This window comes from Mustela erminea, chromosome 6, assembly GCF_009829155.1.
Source record: "Mustela erminea isolate mMusErm1 chromosome 6, mMusErm1.Pri, whole genome shotgun sequence".
Taxonomy (NCBI): Eukaryota; Metazoa; Chordata; class Mammalia; order Carnivora; family Mustelidae; genus Mustela; species Mustela erminea.
Window position 1 is genome coordinate 102,316,563 of NC_045619.1, and position 27,959 is coordinate 102,344,521.

At 47.4% G+C, this 27,959-nt stretch overlaps 1 protein-coding gene across 2 annotated transcripts in view; it reads left to right on the forward strand.

Moving 5' to 3' along the window:
- VWF (von Willebrand factor) overlaps nt 1–27,959 on the forward strand; it is a 135,657-nt gene that overhangs the window by 93,994 nt on the left and 13,704 nt on the right. For both annotated transcript variants that reach the window (XM_032349034.1, XM_032349032.1), the window contains 13 exons: nt 607–771; nt 1,665–1,708; nt 2,012–2,189; nt 6,129–6,349; nt 7,530–7,722; nt 7,890–8,231; nt 9,940–10,139; nt 17,216–17,318; nt 17,739–17,813; nt 19,004–19,108; nt 20,431–20,636; nt 22,912–23,061; nt 27,734–27,844. In XM_032349034.1, the coding sequence (XP_032204925.1) occupies nt 607–771; nt 1,665–1,708; nt 2,012–2,189; nt 6,129–6,349; nt 7,530–7,722; nt 7,890–8,231; nt 9,940–10,139; nt 17,216–17,318; nt 17,739–17,813; nt 19,004–19,108; nt 20,431–20,636; nt 22,912–23,061; nt 27,734–27,844 (2,093 nt within the window). The remainder of the gene's footprint in view (nt 1–606; nt 772–1,664; nt 1,709–2,011; nt 2,190–6,128; nt 6,350–7,529; nt 7,723–7,889; nt 8,232–9,939; nt 10,140–17,215; nt 17,319–17,738; nt 17,814–19,003; nt 19,109–20,430; nt 20,637–22,911; nt 23,062–27,733; nt 27,845–27,959) is intronic.

The following is a 27,959-nucleotide window of genomic DNA, read 5'->3' on the forward strand; positions in this document are numbered from 1 at the left end:
CTCATTTCATTCAGAGAACATGTTACGTCCTTATGTGTCGTATGAAGCTTTGCATGGTCTGTGCCCCACTCCCTCTCTTACTTGCTCTGCTCCCACCACCCCAGAACATGCACTCATACTTGCGCTCACTGTTCCCTCTGCTTGGGATATTCTCGAGGCTCCTTCAGTCCTTACTTCAGATCTGGTCTCTTCACCAAATGCTTCTCCAGCCACCTTGCAAGAAACAGTAATTCCCACTCTTACCCCCGGGCACTCCCATTCTCATATCCCATTTTGTTTTTCTCCTAAGCACTCATACGTATCTGAAACATGGGGTACTTACTTATTTTTGGGTTTGGCGTCTGTCTCTGCCCAGTGTGAGGTCCATAAAGACAGGGACTTCATCTGCTCAGCTCACTGCATCCCCATTGTTTAGAATCGTGCCTGACAGAGTGGCGTCATTAATGTTGGTTGACTGACTGAATGTCTTGTTCCCAGGGTCGGTTTATGTGACCCATCTGGAAAACACAAGGCTCTGTACAGATGTTGGGTACAGCTGTCCATTTGGGTCCCAGCTGACCAAAGCAGATTGACACAGACCCTTTCTCGTTTCTCTGCTAACCCCAGGAGTGACTGTGTTTCCCATTGGAATTGGGGATCGGTATGATGAGGCCCAGCTTAGGAGGCTGGCAGGCCCAAACGCTGGCTCCAATGTGCTGAGGCTCCAGCGAATCGAAGACCTTTCCACCATGGCCACCCTGGGAAATTCCTTCTTCCACAAGCTGTGCTCTGGTGAGTCTCCTCATGCCTTTCTTACCCCCTTGTAACACAAAAACATAACCCATTCTAAAGACCTGAGGTTGGCCAGGTAGGCTCTGGCCTTGATGAAGACTGCTACATAGACCAGGACCTTTAAGTCCCTGCTCATGGAAAGTTCATACGACAAATGCCCAAGGGGCTACCAGAAAGTTTTCTGGGTATAGCCCTCCTCCCATCCTAACTGTCCATCAAGACTTTAGCAGAGACAGCCCATGCTTACTGGTGCAGAGTGATCTTAGACAAAGAAGTGTAAGACAAAAGCAGGGAAACCCAGCATCCCACAGACCATGGTCTTCTTCCCCACTCTCTATATTCACCCTCAGCATGCGTATACAGGGTCTTAGGGAAAGAGCAACGTAAAATCTAATATCAAAGTACCATAGTTTATACTGACTTAGTTAGATTTTTTTTTCATATGTGATTTTTTTTTCTTTTGCCTGTTTTTATTTATTTTCCTAAAGTAGCTAGATGTGAGTTAATACCTACTACAGAGTTATTGCCCTTTTCTGCTGGAAGATACCTCTCTTGGCAGGACTCTTAAAGATCTCTTTCAGATTTGGGAGGATCTTTCCTCATTTCCTCCCTTTTTCCCTCACTAGGCCCTGATCTACATATGAAATGGGAAAAGGAGATACTGACCATGAGAGGCTTCATGCACTGTAGGGATTTCTGTGTTCTTGATATTGTTAGCACCATAATTATTAAGAACCACAAAGTATGTAGGGGAAAAACTTCAGGGCCAGCCGGTGGACCAGCATCCCATGGTTAAACCCACTAAATCCTTTGCAGAGTGAAGTCCACTTCATGGACGAGCCCAGGATGAGCATAATGGGTGGAAATTCAGATCTTATTTGTGTCTGTTTCAGGGTTCGTTAGAGTTTGCGTGGATGAGGATGGGAATGAGAAGAGGGTGAGTTCTTTTCAGCTGACTAAAGAAAGATCGGGAATGAGTATTTGGGGTGCTTTTGCCCCCTTGTTTCTCTTTCTATCTTGGTTCCATTCTTCCTCTTACCATTATGTCCTGCTTGTTTGGTGTGTGTGTGTGAAGGGGTGGTTTCCACCTTTAAATCTTGTGTTCTGCATCCTTGCTGTTTGGGCCCATGTCCACGTCCTAGTCTCTGTGTCCTCAGAGAGGGTCAGTTGCCCAGTTGATGGGCTTAGGGCTGAACTGGCTCAGCCAATGCCTTCCTGAATCTGCTTCTCTCTTCTGCAGCCTGGGGATGTCTGGACCTTGCCAGACCAGTGCCACACAGTGACTTGCCTGCCAGATGGCCAGACCTTGCTGAAGAGTCATCGGGTCAACTGTGACCGGGGGCCGAGACCCTCATGCCCCAATGGCCAGCCCCCTCTCAGGGTGGAGGAGACCTGTGGCTGCCGCTGGACCTGCCCCTGTAAGTCCATTGCTTCAACCAGCCTGGACGGTGTTATAAGGGCCGTGCTTTTAGCATGGCTGTGCAGAAATGGAGACCAGAAGCCCTTTCCCTCCTAACTACATGCAGCGTGTGCCCTTCACCTGTGTTCCCTCCCCCTTGTGTCCTTGGACGTATTTTCATTCAGTCCCAGGGATCACTGTTCTCCTTCTGTATCTTTGAAAAGCATTCTCCCAGATCAGGCATAACCAGAAGGAAGAACTGATTTTCTGAGGTCAGTGCTCAGCCTGGCTATTTGCAAGTCAGCCTTTAGGAGTCTTTGCTGGAGAAGTATAGCAGGGAGAGTGACACCCCCAGAAAACTCTCTGCTCACACCTAGAGCTGTATGGGAGCTGGGTGCTGTGGTACATCATCACAGTGGCCTGGTGTAAGAGGAGGACAGGAGACCTGTGGAGGACATTCATCCACGGCGATGGGTTAGTGCTCTGCCTCGTGGTTGGGAGAAATGGTTGCATTTGGCGGTACCCACTCAGTGTAATTACTGTGTTGAACAGACACAACCAGTGGGATAAAAGCAAAACTGTACATTATACCCTACCCTCCCTTGACAATTTATTTAGGGGTGAAATGATCTCCTGGGACTGGTTGAGAATGCTATCAGACCTCATGTCATTTCTGTTTGTTCGTAAACAGTTCTATAGTTCCTTTATGTTATAAAACAAACTCTCAATTTGGTAATTGGGTGCCCTCTCCCGTGTAAGAACCAGAACCTTAAACTTGTGTAGAGTTAAAACAGCTCCCTAACCCCAGTTTGGGCTGCCTGCCCCCAGGACAGGGGCGTGTCCTGCTTGTGGGATGCAAACCCATCTCTGGGAGGGGCCTCTTGAAAGTCCTTTTCATAAGGCTCAGTTATCCCATTTGTCCCTAGTGGGGCACCTGGGGGTGTGAGGCTCACAATGCAATAGGAGCTTTGTGCAAACAAATTTCTTAAATTCAGTCCCTCAGTACCCCTCTGGACTCCTTTTAAACCCTTGACTTTTTTTTTTTTTAATTTATTCTTTATGTTCTCTTTTGTCAGTAGTGGTAAAATTTGATTTAGGCTCTTTTTTTTTTTTAGGGATTAAAAAATTTAAATTGAAACCATTTAAAATAGACACATTTAAAACTTTTTACTTTGAATAATTTCAGATTTACAAAAAGAAAAAAAAGTTTGCACGAACAGGACAAAGAATTCCTATATATCCTTACTCAGATTGTAGTATATCATACATAGTCACAGGGTAATGATCACGGTCAGGAATTAACCTCTGTAAAATACATCCATAAAAGTCTTAGTTTTTGTCAGTCCCACTGATGTCCTTTGTTTAGTTGCAGGATTCAACCCAGAATCACACGGTTGTCATATCTCCTTAAATCTGTAGCAGATCCTTAGTATTTCTTTGATATTTATGACCTTAACCTTTTTTGAGAAGTTCTGGCTAGTAATTTTGTAGAATGTCCTTCAATCTGAGTTAGAGCCAGGTTATACATGTTGTCAAGAATACCCCAGAAGACATATTGTGTTTTTTGTTGGTTTATCAAGAGGAGGCACATGGTATCAATTTGCTTTGTTACAGGTGATGTTAAGTTTGATCGCTTGGTTTAGGTGGTATTTACCATATTTCCCACTGTAAAGTTACTGTGTTCCTCCTTGCAATTACTAATGATCATATACAGAGACATTTTGGAATTATGGAACTATGCTTTTACCCACTGAGTGTACTATGCATAGGTGATCCCTACCTGACACAATTTTTTTTGTGGTATTTGCCAAATAGGGATTTTTGATTTCCATCATTCCTTCCACATTTACTAGTTGGAATTCTACTGGAAGGAAGAACTTTTCCTTCTCTGTCATGTATTAATTCGGTTAACTATTTGTCAATATGGACTCATTGGTTTTTACTTTATTTTAGGGGGTGGGATCAATTCCTAGCATTATTTATTTTCTTCATCAGCTGGTCCTAGATTTGGCTACTGGGAGTACTTTCTGTTGGGATGCATGTCCTTTTGATATCCCCAGCTCCCTCTCTCACACAGCGAAGGGCCTGGCTCTCATTAACCACAATATATTTCTATGTTGGCTTAATCCCAGAATACACATAAAGTAGTTGCAGAATTGCTAACCAATGCCCGGGTAGAAAACAAATCTACCTACTAACTCTGATATTCACACACAATTCTTTTTGTCTTTTGTCTTTGAGTACATAGTCCGTTTCCCCCCGAAGTTATTTACGTGAGTTTCTCCCCTCCCTACAGCTCCCTACAGTTATGTTATTCATGATCATGAGTTTAATTTGCTTCCTTTTCTTCTGTTTTGGTTTTCCCTCATCCCCGTCCTTGCTGATTTTATTCATTTGTTTGTTTTCAGTACGTGAATTACTAACATGGGTCCAAATGTGAGAATGTACGGAGAGGTTAACTCGGATGTCACCCCACTGTTCCCTTTCCTATGTCCTTTTTGCTCACTTCCGCCTATGTTCGCGCAGCCACCAATCTCTTTCATGCCAGGTTTACCCTTTTTCACAAATGAGCTTTGCCTTTTTTGCTTAAAAACATAGCCCAGAAATCCTCTCTATGAGCTCAAAGACCGCAGCGCAGTGGGGACAGGAGGGGATCACAGAAGTGGAGTAATTTATCCCAGTCACAGGGTGGGAGCTGAATTCAATCCTGGGTTTCTCTGGCTTGCAAGTGCCCACTTGTCTGTAACATTTCATGTGACGGTGGGCAGAGCCGCTCTCGCTGACTTACCGCATGGGAGCTAACACCATTTCTTTGCCTGTCACTTGTTACATCCTGATGGAGCTGGGGCTGATCTCCTTAAGGCTGGACGTTCTTCACAGCTGGAGTCTTGGGGCCACTTGCAGCGTGGGTGTCGGGGGCCCAATGGCGTTCAGTACTGCCGCTTGGAAGGGACCATCTGCTTCAGGACGCGGGAGATTTTGAGTGGAAGAGCTCCTGGCAGGTGACTCAGCTCTGACAGCTGGTGCATCCAGCTCCTTCCTTTGTTGGTGGCCATGCTGCTTGACTTGTAGGCCACTCGTGCAGGTGGAGGTTGCCTAGACCTTGTGTGAGTGAAGGACATGAGCATCTTCTCACTGACCCCCTAAGTCTGCCTCTCACTTCTTGGGCTTTTATTTAACCACCACCGTAGCTGTGGCCATGGTTCTCCAGCTTCATTTCAGTCCAAGATTAACTTTCAAATCACGCATGGTGGTGGTGATGCCTTCCCTGGGAGCATTTTTATGGAATGGTCTTAGGCAGATGCAAGATGACTGGTATTCCCAGGTGGTGTTTTAATAGGAACCTTGAGAATTTGCTGACCATGTGAATGAATGAGTGGGAAATGAGGAAGTGCTGAGACCCAATCATTTGTTTTGGCTTCAGAAATTTTCCTCTTGTGTGATCTCTTAAAGGATCAAGTCAATATGGCCTCTTGTACCGTTAGAAACTTGGCAGCCAAGAGGACACATGTGTCTTTAGGTGAACTTTCTTTACAATGAGCTCATAAGCTCATGATACACTTAGCTCCTCATGATTTCAACAAGTCCTAACAACCCTGAAACTTAACTTTGTTTCCTGGGCCAAGGCATCCCTGTAGAGGACATCATTCACTTCGCACGCTGAAGTTTTTTGGAAGTATGGTTCTATAATTTTCCATTTTTTAAAAAATGTGATACTTGTCCTTCTAAATGTTTTCTAGAAAAATATTTACAGACCAAGGATTACTTACCTAAGATACTCTCTTAGAATTGTTTTTGTATTCCGTAAAAAGGAGGAAATTAGACTGCAGGACCTCAAGGGGCCCATTCAGCTCTCAGCTCTGTTAACTGTGTGCAGCTTGGTAACACCTGCCTCTGCCTCTTCGCACGTATGGGAGTTTGGGGGAACGTCACACCCATCCTTTGCTCTCCTGTCCAGGTGTGTGCATGGGCAGCTCTACCCAGCACATTGTGACCTTCGATGGGCAGAATTTCAAGCTGACTGGCAGCTGTTCATACGTCTTGTTTCAAAACAAGGAGCAGGACCTGGAGGTGATTCTGCATAATGGGGCCTGCAGCCTTGGGGTGAGGCAGAGCTGCATGAAATCCATCGAGGTGAAGCACAATGGCCTCTCCGTTGAGCTCCACAGTGATATGCAGGTGAGAGGTGCTTTCTCTGAGTCCCGTGCAAGGCAGTGGCAGAACCTTGAAGAAGCCTCTGCTGGTGGTTGCTTTTAGCTGGTGTGTCTTTTAGGGACTCCACCTTCTGCCTCCCCAGTAGAGCACCCTCTTCTTAGGAGGGGCTCATTCCCATCTCCCTGGTGGCACAATTTCACGTTGTTCTGGCCCAGATGTGGAAGAAAGGATCAATTTTAGGTAGCTTTAAATTACAAGAACAGAGCTGGTTTCCGGTTGCTGGTAGAAGATTGGGGTTGGCTGTTTACCCAGCAGGCACTATGAGCCCCATGCCTAGGGCCTGTGAGCTTCCTGAAGGAGAATATTTTGAGCCTCAGTTAGGGCCTTTGAAAATATTTAGAGCCTAAACAAAATGTATGGCTCCAGATTTCAAAAAGAAAACTGAAAAACTGGTGAAAATAAATGTTTGACTAAATATTCACAAAAGGTTACATGATACAAACTTATTTATTTGTTCGTCTAGAAATCGTAAGTATTTCATGAGATGAAAACAACTGGTAGGTTAGCTCCTCTCATTCTGTAAGAATTCCTGAATACACACACTAATTATTGAAAAATCATAGCCAGGCCTTTACTAAATGAGCCACTCACAGCCCCAGATTTTAAAATTTAAAAAAAAAAAAAAAAAGGCTTCCAAAATTTTTAACATGAAAAATTATGTTCCTTGTGGTACATGACTGCCTTTTAAAAAATATGTTTGATGTATAGTGGGGCCTCCAAAGAGCTAGTGACCCAAAACACATACATACATACATACATACATATATGGACTTACCATAGTTCCGTGAGATGCTCCTGGAGACACTGTCGCTGAGTTAGCAAAAGGCAGCTTTCTCAGCCATCTGGAAGGGGTCATCCTTCCCTGTTGAATGCACACGGACTCAAGGCTGGCTTTATCCCCTGGGCTTTCGGGTTCCAGGAGCATGGCCATTTGTATAGGATTCTGATAATCTGTTCTGCTAAGCTGTGCAAAGCCCTTTTATCTTAGAAGAGTTACTGGCAAATATCAGAGTTTGTGGATGACATTGGAGTTGAGTGTGGCAGAAGCATAGGGAGTGTCAGGAGCCTCAGGAAGAAGCTAAGAGCGAAATTCTAGGATCCCTTACTGCTACGACTACTGATAAGTCACTTCCTTTTTTGGCAGCTGACAGTGAATGGGAGACTGGTCCCCGTCCCATACGTGGGTGGGGATATGGAAGTCAATGTCTACGGCACCATCATGTATGAGATCAGATTCAACCATCTTGGCCACATCTTCACGTTCACTCCACGAAACAATGAATTCCAGCTGCAGCTGAGCCCCAAAACCTTTGCTTCAAAGACGTATGGTCTCTGTGGTGAGAACATTCTCCTTTGTTCTGGTCTCAGGTTTCCTGGCTGCTTGTATTTCTGGGTCCAGTTGATTGTAAGGTTCAGATGCTGGTGAACATGGAGAATGACCAGGTCTCCAGCTTCAATACGTGGGCACCCAGGGCGACCAAACTTGCCTTTCCTATCTGTCTAGGGATCTGTGATGAGAACGGTGCCAATGACTTTGTGCTCAGGGATGGCACAGTCACCACGGACTGGAGAGCACTCGTCCAGGAATGGACCTTGCAGCAGCCGGGGAAGACATGTCAGCCAATCTCCTGGGAGCCGTGTCCCATCTCCAGCAGCTCCCACTGCCAGGTCCTTCTCTCAGAATTGTTTGCTGAGTGCCACAAGGTCCTGGCTCCAGCCACCTTTTATGCCATGTGCCAGCAGGACAGTTGTCACCAGGAGCAAATGTGTGAGGCCATCGCCTTGTATGCCCACCTCTGTCGGACCAAAGGGGTCTGTGTCGACTGGAGGAGGACCAGTTCCTGTGGTGAGTCTCCATAGGTGTCCTGTAAAGTTGTGAAGACAATCTGATTTGGGCTTGCTCAACCCTCTCTGGGCCTTCTCTTTCTGGGGGATAAAGACTGAAATCCCTGCTTTTCCCATTACCTGGTATCCCATTTAAGATCAAATAAGACAGTAGACATCTCAGTAATTTGCCTGTGTAAATGGAAACGTTTCTATAGTTCAGACAAATGTGACTTTAATGTATTGGACATAGATAGGTATCAGCAAAGTGAAGAATGACTAGTTGCTTGGATTCCCCCAGGGTAGCAAAGGTTCACAGAGTGAACCACAGCTGAGCAGGATGTTGAAGTGTGAGTGGAATTTTGTCACTTAAATACCAAGAGGCATCTTAATTACAAAGACCACGGGATTGCTAGTGGAGGTACCTTCCCAAGGTCAGCTCCCTAACTTGGAGTTGGCATTTATTTATCATTTAGCATGTGGGGGATACCACAACAAATCATACATGCCTCCTGCCTCAAGGGGCACTGGAATGAAAAGAACACTAACTTCGGCACCTCCGGTTACTGGATATAATCCCTGACTTTCTCTGGAGGGCGACCAATATATGCAAGCCTCTTGGACTCTCAGAGTTTATTACAGAGAGCAGTCGCAGCTCGAACCAGTGGCTGCAGGACTTGGGCACCTAGTCCCAGCTCAGGGGGTGATCAGCTGTTCTCTCTCTGGACCTTGCTTTCTGCTTCTCAGAATGAGATACCCCCTAGGTTCATTCCAGCTCTACTGTTCTGAGTCTCTTAGCTGGTAGTGTCCTGTTTCAGTCGGCCTGCAGATCAAGGGGCAAATGATCGTTCCTGAGTCAGCCATAGTCCTTCTCTACTTACTCATTTCTTTGTCTACCCCTGGCTACTCATGGTGTGTTTACAGGAAAATGCTTGGTGCTCTAAATCCTTAGACACTCCTGCCCCCTGCCTTGGAGCGGTGAGAAGTGGTTGAGCGGGGCTGGAGTGGGACAAGTGAATCAATCATTTTGTACGTTTCCTCCAGGCAACTCTTCATAGCTGTGCATTCCTTATTTAATTTAGGAGTCGTTTTAAAGGACTCACCATACCTGTATTTAAAAGAAAGACCCATAAAACTTTCTAAGGATACATCATCCATTAGGATTAAATTTGGCTCAAATAACAGAGAAGTAAAAATTCTCTCTCACAGGTGTGATCAGAGGGTGCCTCCAGCTGTTTCTGGGTTTCAAACTGGATTCGAGCTTTTTCTCTGTCCTCACTTGGGTGTGCTTTTTTCTCCTGGTTTAAGATGGAGCTCTAGCTGTCAAACCCAGGTTCCAAATAGCAGCATGGGGGAAGAAAGGAAAAGGGACAAAGGACAAGCACAGCTGCCTTTTTATTTAAAAGAAAGAAAGAAAGAAAGAAAGAAAGAAAGAAAGAAAGAAAGAAAGAAAGAAAGAAAGAAAGAAAAAAGATCCCTGGAAACTGCTATTGGAGTTTACATCTGCGCTTACAGTTCATTGGGCAGAACTGCAGTCATGTGATTACACTTAGTTGCAAGGGAAACTGGGAAATGTAGTCCATATTCTGTGGTCAGGTGCCTCACTTCCAGGTATACTTTTATGGAAAACGGAGGAAATAAAAATGGGTAGTCAACCTCTTTGAAGCGGCTGTGTCTCTGTTTCTCTGTGGTTGGTGTGGGCTGAGTGTGACCTTGTTCTCTGTCTGTAGACATGTCATGCCCACCATCCCTGGTGTACAACCACTGTGAGCGTGGCTGCCCCCGGCTCTGCGAGGGCAACACAAGCTCCTGTGGGGACCATCCCTCGGAAGGCTGCTTCTGCCCCCAGAACCAAGTCATGCTGGAAGGTAGTTGTGTCCCCGAGGAGGCCTGTACCCAGTGCATCAGTGAGGATGGAGTCCGGCACCAGGTAAGAGCCTTGGCCTTTCACCTCCTCATTTGCTCCCATGGACTGCTTCTCTCTTGGGGAGGTAGGGTGAAGTGTTCACCAGTCAGTGGCCCCTCCGACTGTGGTAGCAAGGGTCAACTCTGAAGGGGATCACTGAAGAACAGGGAAACAGTATTTCATAATGGCTTTGGAACCAGACATGTCTTGGTTTGAATCCCAGATGTGTCCTGTATTAGCCGTGTAAGCAAACACCAAAGTATTAATAACATGTTACTATTACTACTATTATTATCATCATTATATTCATGTCAGTAGAAGGCTATAGGAACCCAGAGGGGATGGGAAAAGAATATTTATATTAATAGTGATGTCTACTGTGATTACGATCTATTATATACCTTGCAATGTACTAAGCCCTATATATTCATTATCTCAATATTTTTTGAAGGTTTGTTTTGTAAGATATTAACAATCACCTATGGTCAAGAGAGTTTAAAGAACACTAGCTAAGCAGGTTTCTTTACTGCAGCATTCTTTAAAGCTTTTAATGTGCTAATGTACAGTACAAGTATTTAAGAGTGTTTTTGCCTCTCAGCCTTATCTGACCATGGCACTTGTATGTGTGTGGGAGTGAGTGAACATGGGTGTGTATGTGTGTGTGTGTGTGTGTGTGTGTGTGTGTGTAGCATTCCCTTGGACAAGAGTACCACAGAACACATTGGGATGTCTTTCATCATCTTGTAAATACATACAAAATCTTTGAGAGAGAACCAAGGCTTAGAGAACTTCTTTGCCCATGGACATGGTTTGTAAGTGATGGAGTTGGGAACTGGACTCAGTATTCAAAGCTCTGTCAGACTCCCAAGTATGCTCTTTTGATCTATGAAAATGCCGTTTACTCGGTCTTCTTTGGCTGATTTTTTGGGCATCATGGGGTCATCAGTTCTTGTAGTCCTCTAAGGTTATTAAGTACATTTTGAAAGAATACTTACCAGACTCTCCCCCATCTTGGCCGACGACGGCAGTCATAGTGTCAAAGTTGACAATGTGGACATTGGTAGTAGATGGACAGTCTGTGTCACGTACCCGTGGCTGTGTGCAGGAGTCCTGTCCTTCCTCTCAGACAGGGATACTGCAGAGCATGATAGAGGGAGAGCAGACTTGGCTTCTAGCAAAAGAGACTCTATTCTATGATCAGATGCTGCACCCCAGACCTAGCGTCTCCATCATCACCAGGGAGGACTTTTATCACTAAGTGAACCAGGTGAGGTGACTTACCATTATTTAACACAACTAGGAAAACTCCTGGTAATTAGCTGACCAATCTAGAGAATGATGAAAACAGTAATTCCTGTAACAACACTGTCTGTCCCAGACATTGTCAGCCACGAAATGCACCATTTCCTTTGACTCTCTCCAAAACTCCATAGGGTCATTATTACAGGCGCCACTGATTGGGCGAGGAGACTGAGGCTCAGATAAGGCTGGGGTTCCTACCCATGACCCCAGGGCATCCCATAGTGTCCTTGCCCTGCCTTCGATCCCGTTGGAACCACGAGCTAAACTTTGAGCTGTGTGTTCATGGACGCACAGGCGTTCATCCAGTTTTGTTTTGGGACTTTATCCTCATGGGCCCCATTTGCTCTCACTGTGCAGCAGATGAATTAGGAGGGAAGACCAGTCCCACTCTACCTCTGTATTTCAACTTGCCAAATGAAGTAACTGCGTGTCCCATAATACTCTCCAAAACGAGTAATTAAAACCTTACATTGCTCTCCCTGACCCGCACACTCCTAGAGTCCCTCCCACTGGCCTCGAAAGGTAGGTACTCTTCACATGGGGTACCAGGACCCAGTGGTCCTTTCAGCCTGGATTTGCTGGTGGTGGCAAGGCACTCTCAGAGGGAGGCAGAAATGGTTTCTGCCCTCTTCTTAGGCATTCTGCAGTGAGAAGGAAGCTGAAGTTTGCAAAGCATTTCTAGCTCCCTGAGTGTCATTTGGCTGCAGGGTGCTGAGAGCTGGAAGCTTGTGAATTTTATCTTCCTGTCTCCACCCACCCCCTCTCACCTTCCATCCAACACACTGGAATATGTGTTCGAGTTGGGTAGAGAATGTTTCCAAGTAGCGCAATATTTTGGACATAGAAGCAGTCTTAGAAATGTATTTCAGAACCAAGTGACAGTAAAATTAGTTAATCAAAAACTACGAAGGGAACAGAGCCAGTTTCAGTTGATTGCAGAAAATGTAGTTTAAATGGATGAAAACAAATATCTGATCAGCCACCTGCGATTTCAGCTTTTCCATTCAAAGCAGAGAAAGAATGAAAATCTAACATGGAGAACAGTTCCATTAAATGAAATGTCTTTAAGTGAAAAAGAAAGCCTAGACAGCTTTTCTTCAGGGAAATAATCCAGGGTGTAAGTCTCTGGTGGTAACGTTGGAAGGGCAAAATATTTACCAGTTTCCATAGCTCTTGTTGATTTTACAGAACGCAGTATAAACACGTGAGCCTTTGCGGCTGGCTCAGAGGAGAGCCAGGCCCAGCAGCGAGCAAGTGGCTGTCCCTCTCTGGGTTGGGGGCTGCGCAGGGGGCAGCAAGGACCGCCTCCATCACTCAGGGACAGAGCGCCTCTAGCCTGCGCTTCCTCCTCCGTGGTCTCTGCTGTGCCTTGGTGGCCCAGTGCTTACATTTTCCTGCATCTTCCCCCAGATCTTTGGCTGGGGTGGGTGGTGCATGGTCACTGGCTGTGTCTCTTCTCTGACCTGGGGTTTTGAAGACTTCAGTTTTCCCTTACCATATTCTCTGCAGGCCGTTCTTTGTCATCTTTACTGAATTTAGAACTGCAGTCAGTTCTCATTCCTGTTCTGTCCTGGGGGTAGTCCCTCCTGGCCTTGGTACCCAGGAGGTGAGGCAGGACAGGCGGCTGGAGTTGACCTGTCCTGGTGCAGGAGTGCCACCTGCTGGCGTATTCGCTGCATAACAGGACAGGTGATAGAAGGGCGGAGCTGGCCGCAGGTGCTTTTTTATCCGGAAAGGGCTTTCTCAGGGACCATAGAGGCTGTCCCCTGCCTCGCGCACTCCTCATTAAAGCCTCCTGGGGAAATAAAAAATCCCTGGAAGAGGAGGCTTAACACCTGATTTTGGCCATCTGATGTCTCTTGTTCACGCTCAGGATTGTGGGGAAATTGTATTATTTTTTTCTTGAATTTAGATATCTGAAGTTCTCATTTAAAAAGAGGGAAGAAAAACCCAAACAAGGAAAAAAAATATGATCTTCTCCTTTCTCATCTCATCACTTTTGTCATTTAAAGGTCTAAATATAGATCTTTGATTGGTCATTTTCTTGGAATTACCGTCCGTGCAAAAGGCAGGAAAGAGGCAGAACAGAGCGAAGCCTGGGGAGATGCGAGATGTCCCCCTCCTCCTTCCACTCCAGGCCTCAGAGGCCAGCGCCTGGGCCCTCCCCGCACGTTCCCAGCCCCTAGGAGAGCACTGGGCTCTGGTGCTGGCTCCTGCCTTCTCTGTCCTGCTCATAGTCACCAAGGTTGTCCTTATTCAGCATTCTTCTCTCTGAGGCAGGGTCCTGCTTACAAAGTGTCAGGGTGAGTATCGCCTACCTTGTGAACCCCCACCCCCCGAAGTGGACAGGGAAGACCTCTGGAATCTTCTAGATATCCACAAGGACCTTCCACCCTCTGCTCCCACTCAGAATGCCTTCTCCTTCCCTCTGCCTGGCTCCTTCCCACCCAGCACAGTGTGCCTTGTGAGACCTTTGTGGAGCACCCCAGCTTCTGTGAACATCTCTTCTGCCCTGCTGTGGCTCTTGTATTTCTCGTTTTTAAAAACTATACCTTTATTGAGGTATAGTTTACTTACAGTAAACAGCTCCTATTTAAAGTGTACAATTTGATGAGTTTTGACATACGGACATTCCCATAAAGCCATCATCACAATCAAGACAATGAACATTTCCATCAGTCCCCAAAGTTTCCTTGGGCCTCTTTGGAAGGCATCCGTTGCCCCCATCTCCCATTCCCAGGCAACCACTGCTCTGCTTTCTGTCACTAGAGATACGTTTACATTTTCTGGAACTTTCTATAAATGGAATCATGCAGTGTGTACTCTTTTTTTTCCCGTCTTCTTTCACTCAGTTCGATACTTCTGAGATCCCTTCGTCTTGCATGTTGCCATAGTTTGTTCTCATGGCTGAGTAATGTGCCAGGCTGTGACTGTATCACAATTCATTTCTTTCATTCAACTTTTCATCGATGGGTCTTATTTCCCCAGCTTGAGCATCAGTCCTTTGAGGGCTGAGATGGGGCTTTCGGCCCCTCCACCCCCCCACGGCCCCGACAGTGTGACCTGCCCATTGGGGGCAGTGTGATTGCCGACGAAGGCAGCTGGAGTGCAGAAAGCATGAGGTGTCTGGGGCCAGAATGCCAGGTTCAATCCTGGGGGGTACCTCCTGGTCACATTTCTTGTCTGGGTCTCCATGCATCATTTTTAAGTGTAGATAATGACAGTACTTCCCTGGTATGGTTACTGTAAGGAGTATGATGAGAATAAAGGTGAAGTCCTTAGACAGAGAACTTGAACATATTTAATGTTAGTTATTGCTGGGAGGCAATAGAGCATGGTGTCGAAGAGAGGGCTTGTGGGTTCATATCGTAGCTCCGCTGCTCTGAGGGTATGACCCTAAGCAGAGGCCTCAACTTTCCCATTTGACAAGTGGGGTAATACAGATGTCCCCACTAGTGGACTGCAGTGTGAATTAAATGAGTCATTTATATAAAACCCATAGAACAGGGGTGCCTGTGTGGCTCAGTCTATTAAGCAGCTGCCTTCAGCTCAGGTCATGATCCTGGAGTCCCAGGATGGGAGTCCCACATTGGTCTCCTTGCTCAGCAGGGAGCCTGCTTCTCCTCTCCCCTGCCCCTCCCCACCAGCTCACACACACACTCTCTCTCTTTTAAGTAATAAAATCTTAAAAAAAAGAAACCATAGAACAGTGGTACAGAGCATATGCTCTTCAGACATTGGCTGGTATTACATACTGAGTGAGGGGAAGGTATCAAGGTCAAAGGATTTAACCATAGAGGAAGACAGCAGCTTGGGGGAAGAGTGTTTTCCTTGGAGACCTCTGATCTTCCTTCTCAGCTGACTGATTGCTAAACCTGGAAACATGCAATAAATAAGACCTTCTTCTTCTTCTTCTTCTTTTTTAAGATTTTATTTATTTATTTGACAGAGATCATAAGTAGGCTGAGAGGCAGGCAGAGAGAGAGGAGGAAGCAGGCTTCCCACTGAGCAGAGAGCCCGATGCGGGGCTTGATTCCAGGACCCTGGGATCATGACCTGAGCCGAAGGCAGAGGCTTTAACCCACTGAGCCACCCAGGCACCCCTAACTAAGAGCTTCTTGATCTGGGAATTTTTTAGCCTTTGAGCTACTGCTTAAGAATGTGTTTATTCTCAGAGTGCCTAGGTGGCTCAGTGGGTTAAAGCCTCTGCCTTCAGCTCAGGTCATGGTCTTGGGGCCCTGGGATCCAGCCCTGCATCGGGCTCTCTGCTCTGCAGGGAGCCTGCTTCCTCCTCTCTCTCTGCCTGCCTCTCTGCCTACTTGTGATCTCTGTCTGTCAAATAAATAAATAAAAATCTTTAAAAAAAAAAAAAAAAAGAATGTGTTCATTCTTAAACACATTTTGGGGTGGGGGATTTATTTTATCTACTTTTATTTAAATTTAATTAATTAACATATAATGTATTATTAGTTTCAGAGGTAGAGGTCAGTGTTTCATCAGTCTTGTATAACACTGGGGCTTATTATATCCCATGCCCTCCTTAATGTCCCTCACCCAGTTACCCCATCCCTCTACCCTTCTCCCCTCTAGTTATCCTCAGTTTGTTTTCTATGAATTAGAGTCTCTTATGGCTTGTCTCCCTCTCTGATTTCATCTTGTTTTATTTTTCCTCTCTTCCCCTATGATCCTGTTTTGTTTCTTAAATTCCACATATGAGTAATATCATATGATAGTTGTCTTTCTTTGACTGACTTATTTCACTCAGCATAATACCCTGTAGTCCCATCCATGTTGGTGTAAATGGCAAGATTTCATTTTTCTTGATGGCTGAGTAATATACCACTGTATATATACACCACTTCTTTATGCATTCATCTGTTGATGGACATCTAGGTTCTTTCCATAGTCTGGCTATTGTGGACATTGCTGCTATAAACATTCGGGTGCATGTGCCCCTTCAGATCACTACACTTGTATCTTTAGGGTAAATACCCAGTAGTATGTTTGCTGAGTCATAAGGTAGCTCTATTTTCAACTTTTTGAGGAACCTCCATGCTGTTTTCCAGAGTGGCTGCACCAGCTTACATCCCCACCAACACCACAAGAAGGTTCTCTTTTCTCAGGGACAGGCCATTTAAATGTGAATTTAATTTTAACTCTGAATTTGACTCTCTGGCTGAGCATAGAGGGATGCCTGGTCCTGGCTCGGTGGTCCTTGCCTGCACTGGTCACAGTCTGCACAGCAGAGGTGGGCCTGGTGCCCTCTGTTTGCAGGGGAGGAAACTGGCCTGGGGGGAGTGAAGCCCCACAGTGGACTTCAGGCCTCCCTGACTTCACAGCCCTGTGCAGCGGGGCTGCCTGCAACTCTGGGAAAGCTTTGCCAACCATCATCTGCCCTCCAGTGTCCTAGTCCCGACAGTGCGACGAGTCTGAGAGTCTCGCTGTCCACCCCTCACACCTCTTCCTGTCCCATCCATGTCTTATCAATTCCAGGAAGAAATGGAATCTGTTTCTCCAGCTGCATCCTGGCTTAGGAACCGGCCAGCTGTGTGGCATGGGAATGCTCACCTTCTCGCCCTGCTTCCTTTCAGCACCCCTGGTGCTTCTCCAGCTTTTTCCTCTCAGAATCTCACACTGCCTTTCAGCGTGCGCTCAACTGTGTGGTTGTGACAGGCACGGCTCGGGCCCTGACCTATGAGGGGAGACCGGGCCGGAAGTGGGGGGGACTGACTTCCATGACCTCTGAGGCTTTGTGCCCCCAGTGTCCTGGGCCTTCTCTGACATTTGTTTTCCTTCAGTTCCTGGAAACCTGGGTCCCAGCTCACCAGCCATGCCACATCTGCATATGCCTCAGTGGGCGGAAGGTCAATTGTACGTCGCAGCCCTGCCCCACAGCCAGAGGTGAGCGCCCCCATCCCTGCTGCTCCTGGAGGAAGGACCACTCTCTGGAGCCCTGGGCCACCCTGTCTGCATACCTGGTGGGCCAGATACAAACGTCTGTTTCCTCCACCCCTCCTGCCCACCCTTCCTTCCCTCACTGGACTCGGGGTCCCCTTTTCTGTACCTGGAGTAGATACTCTGAGAGATTAATCCTGTCCTCTCCATGCCATCCCTACCTTGGCCTTCAGACTCAGAGTCTCCTGGAAGGCACGTTCGAGGGGGCCACCAGGACACCCCGAGGAGACTCATTTGTCAGAGGCCCCTTGGCCCGATCCCTGGTGGGCCTCACAGGCAGGGCCCATGCTGGTTTTCCGCAGCATTCCGAAGGCTGCAGGCTGCAGCATCACTGATCTCTCTGACTTCTGTGGTCTTCTCCCTCAGCTCCTGTGTGCGGCCCGTGTGAAGTGGCCCGTCTCCGCCAGAACGCAGAGCAGTGCTGCCCGGAGTATGAGTGTGGTAGGTGTCCTGCCCTGGGCGCCTCCCCCAGGGTGCAGGCCCCAGCCCCAGGCGACCTACGCAGCAGGTACTACAAGGCACCTGTGGGCTCAGGCACAGGGTGAGCCAAAGGAAGAGGGTAAGGGCTGACTGGCTTTTCCCAAAAATGGCAAGAGTAACCTCTACAAAGTAGGATTTGCTTCCTAGGAAAAATTCTGCAGTGGATTATGAAATGTAAGGTTTGAAAGCATTAAAGAAAAAAAAAAAAAAAAAGAATGGGGTAATCTCTGGTGGGGGAGGCAGTGCAGAGATTTATTGAAGAAACAGTCATGCCAACCTGTATGCCTTTTCAATAAAATCCTGAGGGTAGAAGCTCTAGAGAAGGGCACACACAGGGCACCTTGATTTCAGCCAGTGACTCGTCAAAGGGTTTCATTAGAGGCTTGCAAACTCCATGGTGAGTAATGGGCTGAACAAGCAGTATAATGAGATGAATCCAGAGCTGAGGGAATCATGGTTAACATGACAGGAACTCTCCAGGGCCCCGCCGCTGTCCTGTCCAGCGTGCTTATTAATTGGACGATGAGGACATAGAGCACAGGGGCATCAAATTTGCAACCACGCCAATCTTTGAGGGAGAGCAAATAGATCGAGGGACCGTCGGGGGTCTAAAAAAGAATGAACTCATCTGAGAAATTTATTTATGCTGATGAAATTTATAAGACCCAAAGAGAAAGCTTGCGTGGAGGGAGATATGGCTTGAGATAAACTTGTGGAAAATAGGGCTCAGAATATTAACGGTGGAGAGAACTGGGGAAGCCTTTAGTTCAAGCCCTCATTTTGAAGATGTGATTAAGCTTCTATGATGGGCTAGACACTCGGTCTCCATTATTTCATGACATCTGGGAACTGGTCCTCGAAGGTAGCCTTCCTCACCATGCAGAAGATGAGACTGAGACCCAGAAGGTTCAGGTGACATGGCTGACATCTGGAAGTCCCAGCCGTGTGGAGAGTGATCAACATGGGCTTATCACATGACTTGGATCTATCTGTCCGTCTACCTCCATGTCACCTCTCCCCTTCTCTCCTCCACCTCCAGCTTCATCCCATCACCATCACGCACCTAACAGTGGAGGTCTGGAATGTTGGGTGCCACGGGCAATAGTGGCCTTGCTGACCTCTGAGTGGGTGTCTCTCTTTCCCGGCCTCAGTGTGCGACCTGCTGAGCTGTGACCTGCCCCTAGTTCCTCCCTGTGAAGGTGGCCTCCAGATGACCCTGACCAATCCTGGAGAGTGCAGGCCCAACTTCACCTGCGGTAAGGCCTCTGTGGATGAGGAGGGTGTGGCATGGCCGCTGTCTTCTGGCCTGGGGAAGGTGTCCTGTATTCTAGTTCATTGAAATCTGGGCTTTGGGCACACCTGGATCAGAGGAGGTCAGATCACACCTGAATTGAACTTTCCAAGCCACATGCTGCTGCAGCCTACCGGGCATGGACATAGCTGTACACACCTCCCTCTGGAGCTGTGTTGAGAGACAGTCGGACCTGAGATGGAGAAGCATCCAGGCCCAACCTGAACTAACTCCCATCCTCCCACACACCATTGAGGGAGGCCTAACCTTTGGGTTGTCCTCATCACTAGATCTTATTCCCAAGCAAATCTGTCAGTTTTCTCCCCCTTTGAAGAAACAGTCATGCCAAGCCATATGCCCTTTGTGTACCTACTGGGTCATCAACTTGTGTCATGTGAGCATAAGGTGGGGCTAAAGCAAGACATGGCAAGGAACACAATGCCATGTGTCTCCTTTGAGAATACCCACTTGATGTCAAGTGGGGTTCCTGTCCTGTTGGTCTGGAGTCTCACTTGAGCTCCTAGATGTGAAACCTGGACAGAGGCAAAGGACACAGGGAGGGGATGGACATTTATAAAAAGATGCTGTGGGTTTGGTTTTTTTTTTTTAAGATTTTATTTATTTATTTGACAGACAGAGATCACAAGTAGGCAGAAAGGCAGGCAGAGAGAAAGAGAGGAGGAAGCAGGCTCCCTGCTGAGCAGAGAGCCCGACACGGGGCTCGATTCCGGGACCCTGGGATCATGACCTGAGCCAAAAACAGAGGCTTTAACCCACTGAGCCACCCAGGCGCCCTGACACTGTGGGTTTGACATGGTTGCTAGCATTCTTTGTTCAACATTGTTGGAAGATCTAAAACTACAAGGCTTCATTCTAGGTACTGAGCCAGGGCTAGAATCACAGAAGCTACCAGCCTGTGAGAACGCATGGTGTGCCCAGGCCTGTCTGGGTCTTAGAGATTCTATGTCTGCTGTCTCTGAGATTCTATAGCTGGAAGGACCCTCCTTTATAGAGCGGAGACCCAAGTGGCCTTCACTTCTCCTCCATTAGAATTCCTAGCTTCACATTTCTCCTTTTGATCAATGTTCTTATTTCTCCTGTAAACTACTTTTTGGTATGATTGAAAATCCCACAGCCCCCAAGCCAGGCTCATGGACATTTCTGATTTTACAGTCTGGGGTCTGGAGTTTCCTGGGATCTTATGTCCAGGCTGAATACTTATGAACCCCGGCTAAGCGTACCGCCCAGTGTGGCAGGACGGGGACGTTACCTCATTCTGCCCCTCAGCCTGCAGGAAGGACGAGTGCAGAAGGGAGTCCCCGCCCTCCTGCCCCCCGCACCGGACACCGACCCTTCGGAAGACCCAGTGCTGTGATGAGTACGAGTGCGCCTGCAGCTGTGTCAACTCCACCGTGAGCTGCCCGCTGGGGTACCTGACCTCGGCCGTCACCAATGACTGTGGCTGCACCACGACCACCTGCTTCCCTGACAAGGTCGGGGCTGCTTCGTTCTGGCTGGGAAGATGGCCAAACATTGGGTCCTCACAAACTCTGCCTACCCAACCATCCCCTTCTGCCCAAACCAAGTGCTTTAATGGTGGCGAGCAGTCAGCATTCCATCATAGCCTGAATGGACATTTAATTATCTCAGGAGGTATTTAGAGAGAACCTACCATGTTCTCAGCATGGCTAGGTGCTAAGGTTAAAGCAACCTATAACCCATGGCCCCTACCATTACAAAGCTTATTTTGTAGGTTAGCTAAGGAACTAATATAATTGCATGAATTATTAGTTGATAGTTTATTCATTTATTAATTGCTATCAACTCATCTAGGCCACCGCCCATCTATCCACCTATCCTTTCTTCCGTCCATCTATCCATCCCTCTATCCATCCATCCATCTATCCATCCGTCTGTCCATCCATCCATCTATCCATCCAATATTCATTGAGCAACAACTATGTTCTAGCAGAGCTGGTGCTATGTTAGGTGTTATGGGAGAAATGTAAGAGCAGATGACCTATGATCTCGGTAGTATATAGAAGATTACTGTTTATAAATCGAATATCATAAACAAGAGACAGTACCACTAGTAAATGCAAGTAGTGGTCTTTTGGGGGAGAGATGCACCAAGATGAGCTATCACGAGCCACAACTGCTGCAGGAAGACCTGGGCCCTCTTGCAGCTGCTGGATTATTGACGGTGAGCCTGAGAATGAATGCCAGGGAGAAGCCGTGGTTCTCCCTCCCTGGATACTTGCTGCTTATGGGCTGTCATTGCCTCCAGACCTTTTTGGTGAATAGAGCTTGGAAAGGTATTTCTAAAGAGGATAAAACTCATGCATTCATAGTGATATTTCAGATTCAAATCCAATTATAAGGTTTTAGTTAACTTCTTTGATTTATACTCATACCACTTCTAAGTTGCAGATACTGGTTTCCTAACATAATTGACATCATTAGTTATTTGCTTCATACTATAAAATGCCTAGAAGAGTCTCAAAAATAACAATGCCAATACTGTTGCTAACAATTTAAGACAACTGAAAGAGGTTCATGATTTCTTTGCAGTTTTTTTGCCTAGGAATAGAACCCATTAGGGATATATGGTCAAAATCTTCGCTTTTTAAAAGTTATTTGAAATAATTATTTTCCTTGTGGGATCTTGCCACAGCTTTGCTATCCAGTTAATCAGATATTTCAGTTTGTTTCCATTTTTAGGGCTTGCTTTTGCTTCCTTTTTGATTTACTATTTTGTTGCATGAAACATACCATGTCATAGTAGCATAATTACTGATAACATTGTAACAGAGAGCCTCCTACACCTGTCATTTTATATCTGGGGCAATGTGTCTTTTGAGGTAGGTTCCTGGAAGTGAGATTCTGGGTGGTTAACATTTTCTAGCAGGTTCTTAATAGAAGAACCAGGGGTCTGATTCAACTTCATTATGCAGCAGCTGGAAGACCGAGCTGGTAAAGTGTAACGACTTATGAATACTTGTACTGCTATGGTGTGTGTGAGTGAGGGTCTCTACTTGTTCATAGCTTCTGAGGGCAGATTTGGGATTATGTCAAAACTGTCATTTAGGGTCCTAATCAAACAGTGCCTCATTCCTACAGAATAAAGTCCGAGTATTATGTTCAGCCTGGCTTTACATATTCTAATCTCAATCAACCTTTGTAACTTCATTTCCCCTATCCCTTCTGTAGCCTGTAGTTCTTCCAAATAGGATCCCTTGTCTCCCAAGCATATTCCATTCTCTGTGCCCCAGGTTCTTTCCTTGTCCTGCTCCTTGTCATCTGCGGGCGTCAAGGGAGCACCTCTTCATAGCCCAGCCCTCACCTTCAGCCTACTCCTAATAGGACAGAGGGCTGTGTGTGGATGGGGGCTAAGTCCAAGGACTTCAGTGGGTGAGGATTAGGAAACAGTTTTCTGTGTGACATAGGAGGGAGTTAAATGCAATTAAGGCAGCGATGAAACTGGATTGAGGCAGCCACGTGAGTTATTTCTGAGCCTGTGGTCCAACACAGACTCACTAGAGGCCACTAGCATACACCCTCGATGGCTCTCGAGGGCTGGTGGGCGGGAAAGGGTAGAGGGCAAAACCTCCTCCATAAATATCCCTCCAGGTGAGTGGAGAGCATGTCAGTTTTACATACTGCTGTGTTCTCAGCACCTGCAGCAGCTTCCCATACACAGGAGGTTCTTCCTGATCTCTTGCTGAAATGGACAGAATGAGTTCGCTCACGGCAACCTTGTGTCTGCAGGTGTGCGTCCACCGAGGTACCGTCTACCCTGTGGGCCAGTTCTGGGAGGAGGGCTGTGACGTGTGCACCTGCACCGACTTGGAGGACTCTGTGATGGGCCTGCGCGTGGCCCAGTGCTCCCAGAAGCCCTGTGAGGACAACTGTCAGTCGGTAAGGGGCGGAGAGGACCTGGGCACTGCCTAGAGCAGTCAGGGCAGGAAGTTGGGGGGTGGTGTCCCAAGAAGGAGCAAGAAATCCCCTTTAGTAACTTCTGGTTCCTGGTCAGAGGTGAGGGGAAGGAGGGGGCTGGGGCTGGGGATGAGTGAAAGAAGGCAGGAGGAACGGATTGCTGTGCCATCCTTCTGTGAGTCCATCCTCGGCTAATGGCCATGTCTCTGTTGTATGGTCTTGAGTTGAGAGCGCTGTGGAATTGGTTTGAGCAGAAATTGGATTTAATGCCTACAGAGGAGGACCTGATATTTTCCCATGTCTTTCCCCTCAGACATCACCTCAGCCTGCCCCTACAACAGACGCACATTCTGATTGTTCTGAAGTTCCCCCAGTTTCAATGTCCTACAGCATATCTACACAGATGGGTAATTTTTACAGACTGCATGTCTAATTTGTGGGACAGGAAACATGGTCCCTGCTGCCCCAATTCAGTTTTTAATTCTTCCAGCGGTGGCCTGACCCCTAAGACTGCTGTGTGCTCTGGGGCACTCTATTCTTGCTCATTTCAGACTGACGACACCCTAGACACAAGGGAGCAATGATGTGCAGGAAGAATTGTGGTTCAAATTCTGGTGGTATTATTACTATTCTGACAGTGTTATCAGGAGATGAGGATGGTAAGAGGAGAGTAGGTGGGACAGACAAGGGCATACGTCTTGTGCTTGTCTTCGTAACAGCAGTGGAGCTAATGCCCTTGATGCTGGCTTGGAAGTGGGGGCTTTGATGGTGGAAGGGAGGGCCTGAGAGCAAATCCCGAAGTTGGAGAGTCTGCTCAGCTCGTCTGCTCTCCACCTGCCTTGCTGGTACTGAGGAGGGATGCAATTGCGAGGCGCCCTTGGGAGAGGGTGATGTGGCATCCAGGTGTGTCCCCTGGGGACACTGAGTTTGGGAAACCTATCAGTCTCCATCCCTTCCCATAGGCCATGGAAGGTGATGGAAATAACTTGCCATCAAGCAAGAGAGTGCTGCTTACAGGTCATTTCTATAAAACCAGCACCCAGTGCATACATGTATATAAATAACTTAAAGATTTTATTTATTCAAGAGAGAACGTGTAAGGCAGAGGAGGGGCAATCAGAGAGAGAGAGTGGGGGAGAATCTCAGGCTGACTCCATGCTGAGCACGGAGCCTGACACGGGGCTCCATCTCACGACCCTGTGATCATGACTGGAGCCAAAATCAACCATCGGGACATTCAACCAACTGAGCCACCCAGGCACCCCAGCCCTCAATGTATTTTGCTATCAGTAGGGAGTTTTGACTGCAAAGAACAGACTCCAGTAAAGCTAGCTAAAATGAAAAGGGGATTTATGGAAAACACAAGGAAGCTTTCAGAAATGAAATACAAGAGATATGAGTGGGTGCCGTGGTCATACAGCCTTTCTCTTCATTTGTCCCGTGAGCCCCTGTCTCTGCTTCTCTCTGCCCATCTGTTCCAGCTCCTCCGTGCAGGCCGACTGCCTCTGGGAGGAAGTTTTGCTTTCTCGTAAATTTCCTTTGCATGTGACTTTATTGAATCTGGCTTCAACTCAACATGGCTTTGCAGATCCAGGGTTCATCCCTGTCTAATCTGACTTATTCTGTCTTTGTGTTCCACAGAGTAACTTCTCAGGAAGAAAACTGATGCGCTCAGCTCAGTCTGTGGATTGGGTCCTCTGTCCAGTCCCCACTCTGGCCTGGTCAGCTGTTAGGGAGGGTGCAGGTCACGTGGTATAAGCCTGGCTATCGGAAGGCTGCGGTGCTGGAGGCAGTTTCACAAAGAAGACGGGTGCAGAGGTCAGGGGAGGGACCTCTGCACCCGTCCCATGTCCTGATCTCTTGACTGTACGATTGCTCGAGGGAATTGTCTGAGAGACAAGCCTGTCTTAGAGACTGAATGCTCACACCTTCCAGGGAGAAGGCGGCCTCGTGGTTTAGTTCAAGCTGAGGGGATGTGGGAGGCCGTGCAATGTGTTGAGGTGAGGTGGGGCATTCGGTGAACTGAGAGGGCCTCAGACTTCATTCTTCCAGGAGGGTAGCATCAGCTCGGGTCCAACTCTAGAGGTATTTGAGCTCACTTGCCTGAATTCATTTGCTGTCTAGGTTGTGACACCAAGCAAACAAAGGACAGCCTTACCCACAAAGAATACCATTACCGTCACCCTCTGATTGTTCTTTTCTTTTTTTAAAAAATTAAAAAAAAAAAGATTTTATTCACCCATCTGACAGGCAGAGATCACAAGTAGGCAGAGAGGCAGGCAGGGCGGGGGGTGGTGGGCGGCGGGGAAGCAGGCTCCCTGCCAAGCAGAGAGCTCCACGTGGAGCTCGATCCCAGGAGTCCAGGACCACGACCCAAGCCAAAGGCAGAGGCCCCAACCCACTGAGCCACCCAGGCGCCCCTGATTGTTCTTTTCTGGAGACACAGTCTGCAGAAATAGGCTTTCCCTGACCACCTCCATAGTTCTCAGCTCTTCGTGTCAGAAAAATATAAACCTACCAAGGGGCATTTCAGGCTCCCCATAGAATTTGTAGCAGGGGGTGCCTATGGGCATACGGCCTTGCTTCCATGTGGACAGCAAGAGGAATTCCCACTCCTTTGTATAAATCTTGGAAGAGCTTTTCTTTGAAGGCTTCTGACTGCCGATTCCCTACCCTTAGACTCCAGAATCAGACTAACTCATGGAAACTTAGGAACCATTCTGAGGGATTGAATATTAGGCATTGTATTTTATTTATCCTCATGATTCTCTTCCAGAAGGAAGAGGCAAGGCTACTCTTCCCACTGGCTAGATAAGAAGCAGAGGACTAGCACAGGTCATGAAGTTGCCCATAAGTTCTACAGTTCACTGGAAGCTAGTGGTCATGGCAGTGTCCCGACTCCTGGCCCAGGGCCCATTCTGATAGACCAGTATACTGGCAACACCAGCAAGCATTGCAAGGGCTGGTCTGAAGCAGCCATGGGACAAGGACAAGGGACCAGATCTCCATGCCTCCCACCTCCATGTCAGCTATGGCAATTGTGCTGCTAAATGCATTAGGGATTTTTTATCAGGAGCATCTGTCTTAGATAGGGGAATAATAGTTATACTTAGTTCCATTCTTCTCTTCCCTTTGCTTCCTTCCTGTCTGTCTGTCTGTCTGTCTTTCCTTTTCTCTTTCTTTTTTATTTTTATTTTTTGGTAAAGATTTATTTATTTGAGAGGGAGAGAGCAGGAGTGGGAGGGGCAGAGGGAGAAGAAGGGAGAATTCCAAGCAGACTCTCCACTGAGTATGGAGCCTGGAGCCTGATGTGGGGCTCGAGCCCACCACCCCAAGATCATGACCTGAGCCAAGAGTCGGATGCTCAACCAACTGTGCCACCCAGGTGTCTCTACTTAGTTCCATTCTTAACTGGGGAAAGAATGAAAACAGGGTGGAGAAGAGTAAAGAGAGAAGGTGTGAGATATAGATTTTGAACAGTTGTAAGCTAGAGGATTTGGAGAAATATGGGAAAAGAAGGAGAGGTGACATGTAGGATGAACCCTGGGAATACACAGCAAGAAGATGGGACTACTGGAGACTTGGAGGGAATCTTAGAAAGATGGCGACCAAGAAATTTGGTGGCATGCCTAGGAGTACCTGAGCGCGAGAAGTTGGTGGGGTTTTGAGAACAAGGCTTCTGGTCTGGAGTTAGCCAACATATGGACAACATGTTTGCCTGTGATAGTGGGAGTGGGATGGGGCAGCAGCAAACAGGAAGATTATGCAAATCCAGGTGACTCAGCACTCTGAGAGAGGCACACAAGAGTGACTCTAGGTCCCAGAAGGCATTAATGACTCTCTTCTGTGCTCCCCTGAGGCTTTCTTTTCTGGCACTTTGTGGATTCCGCTTGTAGTGAAGGGTGCCTAGATTGTACCATCCTCATTTGTTGGCTCCTCCAAAGTACCTAGTACGTCATAGATACACAATAAAGACTAGACTCTCAGCTGATAGAAGACTGGGGACAGCTCAGTGGGCACTGTCGTGACGCAGGTGGGGATGTGAGTAGGTCCCATGCAGATGGTATGAGGTTCAGCAGAGTCTCTGGAGTGCTTGTCTTCCCCGAGGGAGAGGTTTCAGTGTTGTGCGCATCTCCTCACTCGGCCTTGCTCATGAGTGTGCTTCTGCAGCAGAGCAGGCTTGCAGTCATTCCTTCTCTCTCAAGGACAGAGCTCCAAGATGAAGCTTGGTCCTGGGTTCTCTTTCCAGGGCTCCTGGGACAAACACACATAGCAATGTTTCACTCATTCTTTGCATATTGCTTCATAGTTTCCGTGGGAATTTCAGTCCAAGTCCCTAAAGCTTTGGCCAGATGGAGGACCTCCAAGAAGCAAGATGGGCGGGCCTACTTGCAGGACCGTGGTCTCCCCAACACACTTTCTGGAAAAGATCAATCTGTGTACTTTCTTATCTTACTGTGTCCATAAACCACTAGGTCATATCAAGCAATGACCAGGGGAAACTCTGTATGTTGGTGAGAGGTCAAGATGTTCATCTTGTATAGTCGTTATCCCTGTGAGGACGGAGACTAGAGCCCAGGCATCCTGACTGATTTTCCTTAGTCAGTGAGGAGACCTAGGGTTGTCCTAATCTCTGTTCTGTGCATTTTTCCAGGGCTTCACTTACGTCATCCATGAAGGCGAGTGCTGTGGAAAGTGTCTGCCTTCTGCCTGTGAGGTGGTCATTGGTTCACGGCGCGGGGACTCCCTATCTCAGTGGAAGAATGTAGGTCTGGGGCCCGGGCTGGGGAGGAAGGAGGATGTTGACCTAACCAGCTTGGTTGGCCACCCTGTGGTCCGCTGCTGACTTTGATTTTACCCCCCACCCCCTGCAACCTTTC